The sequence below is a fragment of the Typopeltis vanoorti genome, chromosome 5 (assembly GCF_054136105.1).
Source record: "Typopeltis vanoorti isolate ZY-2024b chromosome 5, IOZ_Tvanoo_1.0, whole genome shotgun sequence".
Taxonomy (NCBI): Eukaryota; Metazoa; Arthropoda; class Arachnida; order Uropygi; family Thelyphonidae; genus Typopeltis; species Typopeltis vanoorti.
In genome coordinates, this window is record NC_143553.1 from 146,089,008 (window position 1) to 146,103,840 (window position 14,833).

The 14,833-nt window shown below is 37.3% G+C and overlaps 1 protein-coding gene across 6 annotated transcripts in view; it reads right to left on the minus strand.

The window, feature by feature from the left end:
- The window catches only part of LOC150106916 (oxidation resistance protein 1A-like), a 324,024-nt gene that overhangs the window by 94,233 nt on the left and 214,958 nt on the right, over positions 1-14,833 (minus strand). For all 6 annotated transcript variants that reach the window (XM_090393372.1, XM_090393376.1, XM_090393375.1 and 3 more), the window contains one exon: positions 8,248-9,071. In XM_090393372.1, coding sequence (XP_090249498.1) covers positions 8,248-9,071 — 824 coding nt within the window. The remainder of the gene's footprint in view (positions 1-8,247; positions 9,072-14,833) is intronic.

A 14,833-nucleotide genomic window follows, 5' to 3' on the forward strand; every position in this document is an offset into this window, starting at 1 on the left:
AATAGAATATATTAAAATAATTATTAATAGAAAATAATAATTAATAGACTGGGTATTTTTAATATCTGACCTCTGTACACTAGCACACAAAGCTCATCTAACTGTGCCTTAAACTGATTCAATGTCTACATTCACAACAGTCAAGCAATGCATTCCACTCTCCAACAACTCTCCATATAAAGAACCTGCTCTTCACTCCTCTGCTCATATACTCCTTATACAGTTTCCAGGGATGGCCTCTTATTCTATTTCCCTCCCCTCCCCTCCTATTCTATGAAAAATCTCTTCCATGTCAACCATATTTCCCCTCCTATTTACGAGGCTTCTTTGCAATTTATATTCAATTTGTCCTCACACTTGACATTCAAAAGATCACTGACCACCTTTGTGTATCTTCTCTGGACCCTTTCTAACATACCCTCATCACCATGAAAACCAGTGACCAAATCTCTGCACAATAATCCATATGAGGCTTGATCAAGGCCTTATACAATGGCATCATAACCTCTTTATTTCTGCATGTCAGTCCTCTGCATCATTGCCATTATCCAACATATCTTCACAAGTTGAAAAATGTGTCCCCTGAATTTCAGGTCCTTGTCCACCACCACCACTCCCAGATCTCTCATCTCCTCTACCTCCTTTAAAGTTCCCCCTCCAAGTGTATACTTTGCATCTCATCATTGCTTACCAAATTTCAAACCTTACACTTTGCAACATCGAACTGAAGTTCCATTTACCTGTTCATTTGTGCAATCTATTCAGAGTCAGCACATTATGGCTTTACAGCCATAACGTGCTGACTCTGCATTGCTCTTCCCAATTTGGCATCATTTGCAAACAGCTGCATATTACCAGTTAAACGCATTCCAACATAATTAACACATGAATTGAATAACAATGGTCCTAAAACTGACACCTCTGCAGCACACCTTCCTCTTATAAAACCCTTATAAATTGACATTGTTGAGGTATTCGTCTTCATCTTACCATAATCATTTTTTCTTCTACTTACTACATATCTAAAAAAAACAAGTTTTTCTTTGCCTGATTTATTTCTGCTCATACTGCTTTTGTTTTCTTTACTAAGTCACTCTCCTGACTTACTCTTTATAAGTTGGACAACTTGTCTAATTGATTATTACCATTATTTATCTGGTACTGCCTCCAAAGTGCTTTCTTTCAGATTTCATGCTTAATCCCCTCATTCATTCATTTTTACACCTACTTTTTTTCAGCCTTTTGACCTTCAGAATACATTCACACATTGTTGCTGTTATGTATTTCTATGTCAGTTCCCAAGCAGCATTTATTTCCTTACTGCTCAACTCCCCATTCCTAGGAGCATAGCTGCAACTAAGTTTGTCATAATCAGCAGCCTAGTACTTCACACATATCCTTTACTCACAGAATTCTGTATATGGCTAGCCATAACACTAACTAGAGAAAAGTGCGAACCCCATTCACAATTACATCCTCTGATCAAATCAGATCTAGAACTCTTGATCCTCACATGCTCTCTTGCTGTACATACTGCCTGAGATAGTTCTCTCAAGAAGTCAAATTCATTTTCCTTATCCCCAAATGCTATCCCTTCATTCTAATCTACACCTCCATAATTAAGAATAGCCCATAATAATAATTACCCTTCCTTTGTTTACTAAAACAAAGTTGTCTATACATTTTTTTCACCATCCTTCACATTTCCTTGCTTATAGCAACATCTGACTAAATATGTCTTCCTGTCAATCTCCACCTCACCGCCCCATAACCATTGCCACTATTTCCCTCTTTCATGACTACCTTATGTGGACATTATTCCCCTACTATCATCAGTAACATCCCCCCACCCCCTTTCTAACCTCATGAAAAACACTGTACTCTTCCATTTCTATTCCCATTAGGATATATCTTCATTCAACTATGTTTCACTTATTCCAATGATTTCGGAATGAATAAACTCAGCGAAACTTATTTCATCTCCCTTATTTCTGATACTCCTAGCATTTATAAATAAATAGCAGTTTACTTTTAGGTCCAACCAGTACTACCCAAGGCACTTGGTTGCGATTTCCTTACCACCTATATGCTCAGTCTTAACTTCTCCACTTACATCCCAATCTATTTCATTTCTATGCTGATCAGGTGGACAGGATAACATTTACTTCCAACATATACTCTTCCTATGCCATGCTACCCTATCCACCCATTCTTCCCTCCCCTTTTTTTGTTCTTTGGATTGCTGTTTTCTTTTCGTCTCTCACACTGCTGTTTCCATCACCAAGCACTTGTCTCTTCAGTACCATTCTCCTGATTGTTCGCATCATTTCTTACTTCTGATCTCTTGCTTGCATCACACACTACACTTCCATCTAGTAAGCGTCTCCAGTTCAGTCACTCACTCCAAAGCCATTCAAAATGTAATCCATCATAACGTCTATATAATTCCATTCTTCCCTCAAATACATACCATACATCCACAAACAGTACTCCCTTTCTCCTTCACAGCTCTGCTAGCATATCATTCATGATTTTGGCTTTTTGTCTCAACTCAATGTCACACCTTGGCAAAACATTGACAACCTTTCTCACTATGTTATCTTTCACTTTACTCAATAACCTCCTGATATTCACCCTTACATTTTCCTTATGTCCACTTAAATCATTTGTCCCAACAACCACTTAGTTCTCTTGCCTATTTCCTCATGTCCAAAGCATGAATTATTTTGCTCATTCTCCCTCCTGGATAGCAGATCTTATGGATTCTCATTAACCAATCCTCTAATAGAATCTCCATACATTGCTATTCTTGAGCCATTCAAGATGTCCTCTTTTACCCTTTTTTCTTTCATTCCATGAGTAAATATTGTTAATTCTATGAGAAAATGTAGACAAATGTAAATGGCTGAAAGTTTAATGTGGCCAAGTGTGAAGTGATGCACTTCAATAAGAAGAAATCGCATGCTGTGTACCATATTGAAGGAAATGAACTGCAGGAAACTGATAAAACCAGAGAATTGAAGTTTAGAAGGCAGCCAAAAGAGCACATCAGATTACATGGTTGTTGAACACACTAACAAACAGATACAGAAGTTATTGTTCCCCTTCTAGAAGGCTTTAATAAGGCACATCAGGACTACTGAACGCAGATCTGGATGCCCACATCTGCGTTCATTGGGGATGAAGTGGTGGAGAGGATCCAGAGGAAAGTGATAAAGACTGTGGCAGGTTATGGAATGTGCTCTATGTGAATAGTTTGTCTGTGGGCAAATATGGGCTTCAAAAACTAACCAATAGGTGAAAACAAGGATATATGATACATGCATTCAAGTTAGAGTTTCATAGGATTGACACTGAAGACTTGCAATATATGACAAGAAGGGAGACAATGAGGAGGGGGGGGCACTCATGGAAATTGTGTATGAATGTGGTTAGAAATGGTGTTAGAACTCTATTTTTTCCTTGGAGGATGGTGAATGGGTAAGATGAGTTGCTAGAAGTGGTTTTGAATGTTTTGTCAGTGTATGAGTTTAAGGAGAGGTATGATAAGTTCATTCATTTCTTCCATTTCCTTTATTGTGTGAATGATGGCTAGTGTGCAAATAAAGGATCTCCCACAATGAGTTTTGTTTCCATGGAGATGCCCAGATGATAATAATGAAATAACATTGTCTGATAGGCAGTAATCTCATGGTAACATCCAAACTCAAATTTGGCTATAAAACGAGCTTTAGGCATTGGCACACCCAGGGAGGGGGCCAAGGGGCCCTGGCTCCCTCCAAACAGGGAAAAAAAAAAAAGACTAGAAAATTTTCCAAAAATCTTTTCCTAATTAATTTTTTTTTTTTTATTATTATTTATGTTGTGTCGTGTCTTCTATTTCTATACTACTTATGAATTAGCATTCACATAAGATGGGAATACCCTCTGGCTCTTGGGGATCATGGCCGTTGTGAATGCAAGGCGAACAAAGTAGTGCTCGGGCGATACTTTGTTTGTCAGAGTGGGCCAGAGATCACGGGTATCATGTATTGGCGATCACTGCAGATGCTCAGTCATAGGTCGAATTCAATGCGTGGTGTGTATTCTCAAATCGTCTACTCAACTTGACCCCCTTCTCCAAGATTAAATCTTGAGTACTCTGTCCCCTCCAAGATTAAATCCTGAGTGTGACACTGACTTCAGGTAATTTAACTGATTCCCCTCCTCCCCCCCCCCACAGAAAAGGTTTCCCTTGTTCCACTCCAGTAACAAGGTAGCAGCACATTTTAAATTTTTTAAGGGATGTGGGAGCATTTGGAGCATTCACTGATAGCAGTAAGATTTGCATGATGCAACGTTATAATGAAATTAAGGGCCATAATTTTCCGGTGGATAAACTTGTAAACATCTATAGCTCTGATTTCAGATTTCATAAAGATCTCTTTAGAGATGGTATGTCATCTTGCTTACTAGCTCCTATATAGATTTTAAACTGTTCTATCATCTTTTCCAATGATTATTGTTGATTGACTGCTGGCAACGACAAATTACTTCAAATGAAGCTTCTTTGAAATTCTGCAAGCAACTTACTTTCATTCTTTCTGACTAATATCCTTGGCATTTCTTATGTGCTTTATAACTGCCATCCCAACACTTGAATATTATTATTAGATTAATCATATACATAATTTCAATTTACCTATTAACATATTAGATTTTATAAAGTTCATCATCATCATCAAATTCCTGCCATGTACCCTCAAGGGGTGTACAGGATGTGACAGTACTACATGAAAAAATTACATCATTACTAACTTCCTACCTACAATTTTCCTCCAAATCAGTCTGTTACTTGTCAAGACTCCAACATTATCAGATCTTATATTTCTATCGTCTAAGGTCCTTTGTACCGTATCAATCCACCTATATCTTGGTCTTCCTCTGGGTCGTTTTCCTGCCAACCTGGCAGAGAACACTTGTTTTGCTAATCTTTCCTCTCCCATTCTATTTAAGTGACCATACCATCTGAGATTAGCTCTGCTAATGCATTCCTGGATGCTGACAATGTCAAGTTAATATATTAAAATATGATATTGCCATTGATGCCATCTGTTCACGCCTCTAATCTTTCTCAGGACTCTCATATCTGCGGTCTCTAGTCTTTGGTCAAGTGTTTTACTTCTGACCCAGCTCTCAGATCCATAAGTTAAAATTGGTTTGAACACAGTCTTGTATACAGCTAATTTAGTGTTCCGACTAATTTCTTTCTTATTCCATATGAATTTATTCAATTGACTTCCCACGATACCAGCTTTGCTGATTCTGTTGTCTATTTCTATATTTAGTTTACCATCTTCAGTAAAAATTGTGCCTAAGTAGCTGAAATGTTTTACTTGTTCCACAGGTTCTCCATTCACAACACAGTTGACATTTTCAATGATTCTGCCTATTTTCATTGTCTTTGTCTTTTTATTGCTGACCTTCATACAATATCTATTACAACAGCTATTCAATTTAGTCAGAGAATCTTGCAGACTTGTAGCGGATTTATTTAGAAGTATAACATCATCGCATAAAGCAAAGAGCTGACATTAACATCTCCAATTTTGATATCAGGTTTAATACCACATTCCTTCATAATGTGATCCATATAGATAATGAATAACAGAGGGGATAATGTACATCCTTGTCTCACACCAGATTTAACATTAAACCATCTTCCTGTACTTCCTTCAATTCTAACTGCTAACTCACAACTCAAATAAAGACAAAGTATTGCTTGATATAATGCCCCATTGACACCATATAACTGCAGCGTATTGAATAGCTTCTCTCTTGGCACCTTGTCATATGCCTTTTCCAAATCGACAAAACTTAAATACAGATCTTTGTTATATTCCCATGCTTTCTCGACTATTTGTCGTAAAGTGAAGATCTGATACACACAGCCTCTATTTGGCCTGAATCCAGCTTGTTCTTCACCAAGCTTTTCTTCCACAATTCTTCTCAACCGTTTCTCAAGTATACTTGCATAGATCTTGCCAGGAACACTCCGTAGGGAAATACCTCTGTAATTCTCACATTCAGTTTTATTTCCCTTTTTATATATGGGTACTATGAGAGCTCTACTCCAATCATCGGGAATTCGTCCCTCTGTCCAGGCTTTCTGAACTATGCAGTGCAGCCACTGTAAGACTCTTATACCACCATACTTCAGCATTTCTGGTCGAATATCATCTACTCCTGCTGCCTTACCACATTTCAAGCCTTTGATGGCTTTTTCTACTTCAAGTATGGATATGTATTCCTGACTGCATGCCTGGTCAGTGTTTTTTTATCACTGTGCTGTCATCACTGCTCGTTTCATTTAGCAGTTTTTCAAAGTAATTACTCCATACTTCAAGGATAACTTTTTCTCCTGTTTTCATTTCACCTTTATGATCTCTAATTCCTTTTACAGCACTCTTTCCTCCATTCCTAAGCTTCTTCAACAACCTCCAGAATATTTTGCCACCTTCTTGATATTTATTTTCTATATTCTTGCCAAAGTCCTCCCATGACTTTTGTTTAGCTAGTTTTACACAGTGTTTAGCTTTCTTACATTTGTCTCTGTATTCTGTAAGAGTAAAAGCTGACTTATTTGCCAGGAACTTTTGATATGCTTTCTTCTTTTCCTTCACTGCCTCTTTAACTTCCTGTGTCCACCAGGGAGTTCTGATTTTTTTATCTTTGCACACAACCTCACCATATGCCTCTCTGGCAGAATCAATTAATGTTTCCTTCAGAGTTTGCCACTGAATCTCCAAGGTTTGATTCCTGTTCTCAAACTCTTTCATTTTCTTTTCAATAATATTTCTGTATTTTAGTCTACAGTTTATATCTGAGAGCTGCTCAACTTTTATTCGCTTTAAAACTTTCTTACATGTTATTCTTTTCAATATGAAATTCAATTTTATCCTGCTCAAGACTAAATAGTGATCACTTCCAATTTCAAATCCTCTGTACACTCTGGTGTCCTGCACCAGGAAGAAGACATCACTATCAACAATAACATAGTCAATGAGACTTTTCTTATTCCTAGCCTCTTCTCTCCATGTGAATTTGTGCACATTTTTATATTGGAACATGGTGTTAGTAATAACCAGTCCATGTCCTGAGCAGAAATCCAACAGATATTTGCCATTATTATTAGCTTTGCTCTTTTCTCCAAATTTTCCCAAAATATTTTTGTATGTCTCACAATCATTTCCTACTCTGCTATTTAGATCCCCAACAAGGACCAACTTTTCCTTTTTCATTGTGTCAGTTGTTTTTTATAAAGCCTGAAAAAATTCCTCCACTTCTACCTTAGTAGAACCTTCTGTGGGACCATAGGCACAAATAAGTCTCATTGTCCAGTTCCCCATTCTCATATTTGCCCACATTACTCTACTTGAGACTGACTGCCATTCAAGAAGATTAGCCTCGTATTTTGTGTTGAATACTATGGCTACTCCTTCTTTTCCTTGATTGTTATTGCCTGAATATAACATTTTGTATTTATTGCTCAGAAAGATCTCACCAGTTTTGGTCTTTTTTGTTTCAGTCACCCCTATTATGTCGATCTGGTACTTATCTAATTCCTCAGCTAGCTCCATTTCTTTGCCATTCAGGCTTCTTACGTTGATAGTACCGATCTTTAACTCTGGTGATGTTGAGTTGGGGTTTGTTTTCAGATTTGTTCCAGTAGCTGACTTTTCGCTGTTCGCCCTGGTTCCCTGGCGAAAACAACGGGGGCCTTGTTTAACCGGGCGACGCCCCAGCCGGCATGAAATTTTGTCATGTTGTACCATCATTTTTTATTTTGGTTTAACCAATAAGAATACAATTTGGTCGGCTAAATCCCAAATTGCCAGCCCATCCTCGTTCGTTCAGTATCAAAGTAGATACCCAACAGGGTGCACCACGAGAAGGTGAGGATTGGACATTAGGTCAGAAGCCCTGGTCGGTTCTCCGCATTCCTTTAAAGGCTATGTGGAGGTCTCCTCTCAGTTATACAGCTTTGACCCTTAAGCACCCCCCATCTAACTTTTATAAAGTTAGATATTTAAAACTAGGAATTTCTGAAGTCATGACAAAGATAAAGAGCAGATCCTAAATGCCAATAATTATCTGATATTTGATGTTTTTAAAGCATAAATTATTATCACTTAGTAAGATACTGAAATGTCAAAGTTTAATATGAATGAAATTTAAATAAAAATACCAAAGTGATAAAATTCTTACTATCTAAAACTGCAAACAGATCCGGTTTCTGCTCCACCATATTTTTGTATCCTACAAGAGAGGTTTCCCCTGGTGGCTTTTGGGACTCAGAAGGTATTTGTTTTTCTTCTGTAACAGCTGCTTCAGTTATGGTTTTCTCAGTTTCTTTAATTTCTTCTTTAGCTTCCTCTTTTACTTCTTTTAATTCAGGAACTTCTGGTGGTGCATGTGCAACTGCTATCCCTGTGTCCTTGACTTTAGCATCTTCTTCTGAGGTACGAACAAACAAACCACTTGAAAAGTCAACAAAACTCTTAGGAGAGGAAGACAGGATCTTACTAATTGAAGACTGAGTGTAAGTGGTGAGAGATTCCATTGGATATGACAATCGTTTAAGCATTCTTTCCTTTCTGCTTTCAGGGTGCAACTTCTCTGAACCTACTTGAGAGTCAGAAGAAAATGATTTTTCCATTGTAGGAATAGTCTCTCCAATACCATTTGTCCTTTTTTGGAAATCATGTTCAGCTTCAAAAGATTTTTCAAACTTAGACATTTTATCAATATGAGAAACAAAATCTTTAACTGAATCCTTAGTTGGCTTCTCTTCTGAAATTACCCCTTCAGCTGCTTTTGATGGTTCAGTCATATCAGCTGCAGTTGAATTTTGTTCATCTGATTTTGAAACATCAACTGCAAGCCTTTCCATAACTTTTTGTTCAGTTTCTTTTAATTGTACAATACTTCCAGGTTCTTCTGTTGTGCTTACAACTGATGATCTTTTATCTTGACGTTCAGACTTTCGTGTAGTTTTACCATAATAAATATCAGGTTTAGGAATGTTTTGCCTGTCAGAAACAAAAAAAAAAAGTTAATATTTTCCACTATGAAATAAAGAAAGCATTTTTAGGATAAAAATAGAAGTAATGAAATCAATATGAAAATGCACATACCTATAAATTCATGCCTTATCAGTATGATAGCAATACTCTAAACATCCCCTTACAAGTCTGTAAAGGGATGTTTAGATGTTTAATTCATCATGGCTGATGAATTTTTTTTTTTTTTTTTTTAAATCAGCTATGAAAAAATCTGTTGGCAATCTGAAGACACTCCATGCTTCATAAGGCTGAATTATGGAAACCAGAAGACATATTGTAATTAAATATCAATCCACACAAAAAGAGGATGTATTCCAAATACTGAATACACTAGATGTCAGCAAGGTAAGGGGACTAAATGAAATTTTGCCACATCTTAAGGGAATGTACTTTGGAACCAACCATGCCATTAACCTGGCAGTTGAGGCAAGTTCCTAGAGAGTGAGGAGGGCAAGATATTGCATAAAAGTAGAATGGAGATAAACTGCAGGCCAGTTTGTATTTGTTCTGGTTGTTAACATTTAGGGGAGAACTGGAAAAACTCATACAAAACTAGATAGATGAGAGCAATTTTTATATAGGCCAGCATGTCTATAAACTCACCTATCATGTCACATATTGTTTTAGTAATCTGGATGCCTTTTTACAATGGAATAAACACAGTAGAAGATAAGGTTTTTTTTTTTTATTTTTATTTTTTTATTTTATTATTATTTTGCAAAGCATTTTACATGGACAAACATGACTTTGTTTTTAAGTTGCAATATGAGTTTGGATATCTAGTTAGCAAATTGGATTGGAAACTGGCTTTCTGATAGGTCAGTTCTATGTGGAGAAATGGTATCAAGGACTAGGAAAGCTACAAGTGGAGTTCCACAAGGTTCAGTACAAACTGTTACTTTCAATCTTCATGTCAGTCATATTGTCACTGGACTACATGGAAATATTCAGTTGTTTGCAGATGAAGCTTGGGAGGTTATTAGTAATAGAACTGATATTTTGGCTCTTCAAAGGATTTGAAGAAGTTGGAAAGATGGGTAAACGAATGGGGATATCAGTTTCGTGCAGCTAAATGCAAGGTTGCAAAGTTTGGGATTAACTGTGGGTGCTTCATACTCACTTGTTGGGGTTATACTGGAAGAAGTGGAGAAAGCAAAGAATCTTGGGAATTGCAGATAGAGATTTTAAGTTCCAAAGACATTGCAGAAGTTGTGAAGACATCTCAGAAAATGGCTGCAATGTTGAGAACCTTGACCATGAGAAGTCTGGTGGTCAATTGTATAAAACTTTCAGACCAGATCTAGATTTCTGTGCTCAGATCTGATCACTAATTTGAAAGGGATGAAATTACCTTGGAGAGTGTGTAGAGATGAAAATGATTAGAACTGAACAATATTGGTTATGAAGAGAAACTGAAGGCACGCAAATTACAGTTTGGTGGATAAAAGATAAGGGGGAGGGGAGATGTGATAGACATTTAAACTGTTGAAAGGTTATCAGATTGACACTAGGTAAATTTTGCATATGGTTGAACAAGTGGAAGGGAGCCATCCCTGGAAGTTGCACAAGGAAGCTGAAAGAAAGAGGGAAAGTTTTTTTTTTTTTTTTTTTGTATAATGAATTGCCTGAAGGAGTGGTAATACTGAAAATAGTGGACAAGTTTAAAGAGTGGTATGTTTGTCTAGCATTGACCTCCCAAGATAAGTTATGACTTCATGGAGGTCAGGAAAATAATAAGGATATATAAAATATTTCAATCACTCAAAATGAAAAATCAACATCAGTTGTGGCATTCAGTAGAAATCAAATTCCTACCATGTACTCTTCAGGAGTATACAGGATATCATAGTACATGGTAGGAATTTGATTTCTACTGAATGCCACAACTGATGTGGATTTTTCATTTTGAGTGATTGAAATATTTTATATATCCTTATTATTTTCCTGACCTCCATGAAGATGATAGATACATGAAAAATCTACATCGTTACTAACTTCCCATCTACAATTTTCTTCCAAATCAGTCTGTTACTTGTCAAGACTCCAACATTATCAGATCTTATATTTCTATCATGTAAGGCACGTTTTAGCGTATCAATCCACCTATATTGGTTGTCATTTTCCTGCCAACCTGGTAGAGAACATTTGTTTTGTTAATCTTTCCTTGCCCATTCTATTTAAATGACCATACCACCTGAGATTAGCTCTGCTAATGCATTCCTGGATGCCAACAATGTCAAGTTCTTTCTTAATATCCTTGTTTTTAATATGATATTGCCATTGATGCCATCTGTTCTTACCCTAATCTGATTTAGCCAAGTGATCTGATGGCTAATTCAGCCCATCAGATCACTTGGTTACTGAAGAATATGTTGATGAGCAGAGACAAGAAGGTTATTGTTCCTCTTTATTGAGCCTTAATAAGACCCACATCTTGACTACTGTGCCCAGATCTGGGCACCAGGGTTTCTTCTTAATGGGGAGGAGGTAGAGAGGATCCTGAGGTGAGTGACCAAGATGGTATCTGATCTATGGAATGAACCTTGCGAGGACAGGTTGAAGATTTGTGGGTTATAGAAACTGGTTCATAGGTGGAAAAGGGATGATATGATTGAGACATTCAAATTACTGAGGGATTTTTACAAGAGTAATTCAAAGGAAATTTTTCAGGACAGTCTAGTGGTGGAGAACTAGGGGCCATCCATGGAAACTGAGCAAGAGTGATTAGAAAGGATGTTAGAGAACTGGTTTTTTTACTTGGAGAGTGGCAGATGAGTGGAATAAGCTGCCCGAATTGTGGGTGCCATGACTGTGAATGAGTTCAAAGCAAAGTATGATGGATACTGTGTGAATGCCGAATAGCTCTTAATATGTTTAGGACCTCCCTCAATGGAGTTTAATGACTCCTTGGAGTCATTAAACTCATTGAGGAACATATAGGCAGAAAAGAGGGAAGATGATAGAAACTTAATACATTAAAGAGGGGGAGGTTTATAAAATTGAAGCAAAGGAAATTTTTCAATATATATGACAGAACTAACTCATCTGTGGAAGTTTTGTGTAAGGTGTTTAGGACCTCCCTCAATGAGTTTAATGACTCCAAGGAGTCATTAAACTCCATTGAGGGAGATCCATAAAATGACTCCAAGGAGTCATTTTATAAACCTCCCCCTCTTTAATGTGTTAAGTTTCTATTGCCTATCAACGAAACTTTGTAACCTATACACCTTCGACCTATCCTCAGAGCAGTCCACAGACCTGTCACCAGCTTGGTCATTGTTCTGAATCCTCTCTACCACTCCCACCACCTGATCCCCAAGAAATTTAAGGTGATCAACTCTGTGCACAGTGGTCAAGATACTGCCAAATCACAGTCTTATAAAAGTAGAGAGGAATGATGAATTCCTGATCTTTACTTGTTAGCATGTATTACAACAATCAAGTAATCCTTTGAGTTGCTATTTTAGCAACTCTTGCAATACACCCTCTGAACCTGAACTCTGTCCACTATCAAAGTCCCTAGACTCAATTTCTTGCATTCCAGCCATCAATATAACACATAATATGCAACATTTTCAACCTGAAGTGCATAACCTTACATTCTGCAACATTAAACTGATAATCATTATCCTTTGCTCAAAATGCTAATTTATTTAAATCATTACCAACCATTGCCTTTCTCATTTTTGCATTGTCAGCAAACAACTAAATATCCCCCTTTAAATCTTTCCTATATCATTGACATACAAATTAAATAGTCCTAAGGTAACCCTGAGGTACTCCACTCATTCTCCTAGACTGCATTCCACCATTTACTACTTTGATGTCTGTCAGTCACTTCTTTTTGCTACTAGCCCCCAATAAATATTCATTCCTATTTACTCCAACTTTTGTAACAGTTTTTCCCATCATGCAATATTCTGTCAAATGGCTTTACAAAATCCAGTGGTATCATGGTTTAGCCCTCAATGCCAAAATTACTTTTCAATTCATTTCATCATAAGGGTGGCTTTGTACATTCTGACATTGCCTGCCAGAGAATGCCAAATTAAGAATCTCCTACCTTTGACCTGCTCTGACTGAAGGTTTTCTTGCTTCACTTAGTAACATTCATCTGCTACATTTATCAATTTTCAAACTCTGAAAACCAAAAGAACTATACACTTTCCTTTCTGTGAAACAATCTCCATCTAGCTATCCCAACAACTAAGTCATTGTCCTAGGTGATCTGAATTTTCCAGAACTAACTGGCTCCCCTTCAACACACTAAGCTGAATGTGACGTGGAAGTTTTTGCTATAAACAGTGATTAACACAAAGCTACCTACCTGAATCCAGATGATCCTCTGCACTTCCCAATAGCCATAATTTTAACTAGTTCTCCTTCCAGACACACTGTACAAGGTTACTGCAAGTTTCCAGTCTCACAGAATGTTCCTCCTCTGACCACACCTAACCTCATGTCCTCTGGCACTACAAAAAGGTATAAAGTAAGATGGTCTCTGGAACTACTATTCTTTCTATGGCATAACTTGTTTCTGCTTTCTGATCCAGACATCTGCACTGAGCAAGTCACAGAAATCATCCAATGGCATGAAGGATTTATTCCTCATTCCATCTAAACTGCCCATCCACTTTCCAAGCCATGTTCAACAGAAAATTTATGAAAGCAGTCTAAAAGAAAATTGCTTACTGCATGTGGCTTGCATCAAGAACCTCAGCTTCATACTTAGCCTATGGAGAAGCATACAATAAATGTAAATTAACTATCAGTAAATCCAACTTCATAAAGGACAATGGCAGAGTACAGAAGATTGAAAACAAAAACAAAAGACAAAAGCATACTCTCTAATTGCTGACCAATTGCCATCACCTCAATCCTCCAAAATAATGGAGAAATTATCAATGGTCAACCTCTTCACTCCCTAGAAGCTTACCAATTAATCAGTGACCACCAATATAGATTCTGCCAATTTAGATCCATGGCTGATATCTTAGCTTACATCACTCACCACTGGTAATGTTTCTCTAAAACTTCTCATGGCACATGTGTTGTTCTGCTTGACATTTCTAGGAATTTTGATCATGTTTAGCCTCAAGGCCTGGTTTATGAACTGCCTTCCTTTGGTCTACCTGCCATCTTTTTCTCTGGTCATTCACTCCATATCATAGAAGAGCTTCAGGACTCCATTCTCTCAACTTCTCTTATACATAAATTAACTACTCTCAATCACTACAAATCCTATCCATAGCTTTGCCAGCAATAGCATTCTCCACTCATTCTGCTCCTTTGACAAATCATAGTTCCCAGATATTCCTTACATCAATGTCATCTGCAACCAGCACCTTAAACAATGATCTCCATATCATTCTTCAGTGCCGCCAGAACAGTCCTACCTTTTCCCTTGCAAAAGGGATCTCAGCTCACCTTTCTTCCTCCTCATAATACACATCAAACAGGATGAACTCTCCTTGGACTGACATTTACCTCCAACCTCTCTTGGCACAAACACATCACATCAATAGCTTTCTCGGTTTCTAAAAATACTCAACATATTCTAGAGCAGGTTTCCCAGATTGTTTAATCCTTAGATCATCCCACAGTTCTAATTGTACCAAATGTATGAATTGACACTAAACTGCAACTGAAAATATACAAGTGTGAAATGAATAGTCAATTCGCATGTTGAATATCATGATTTGAGTACTTGACTGCATAAGTGGCCCTAG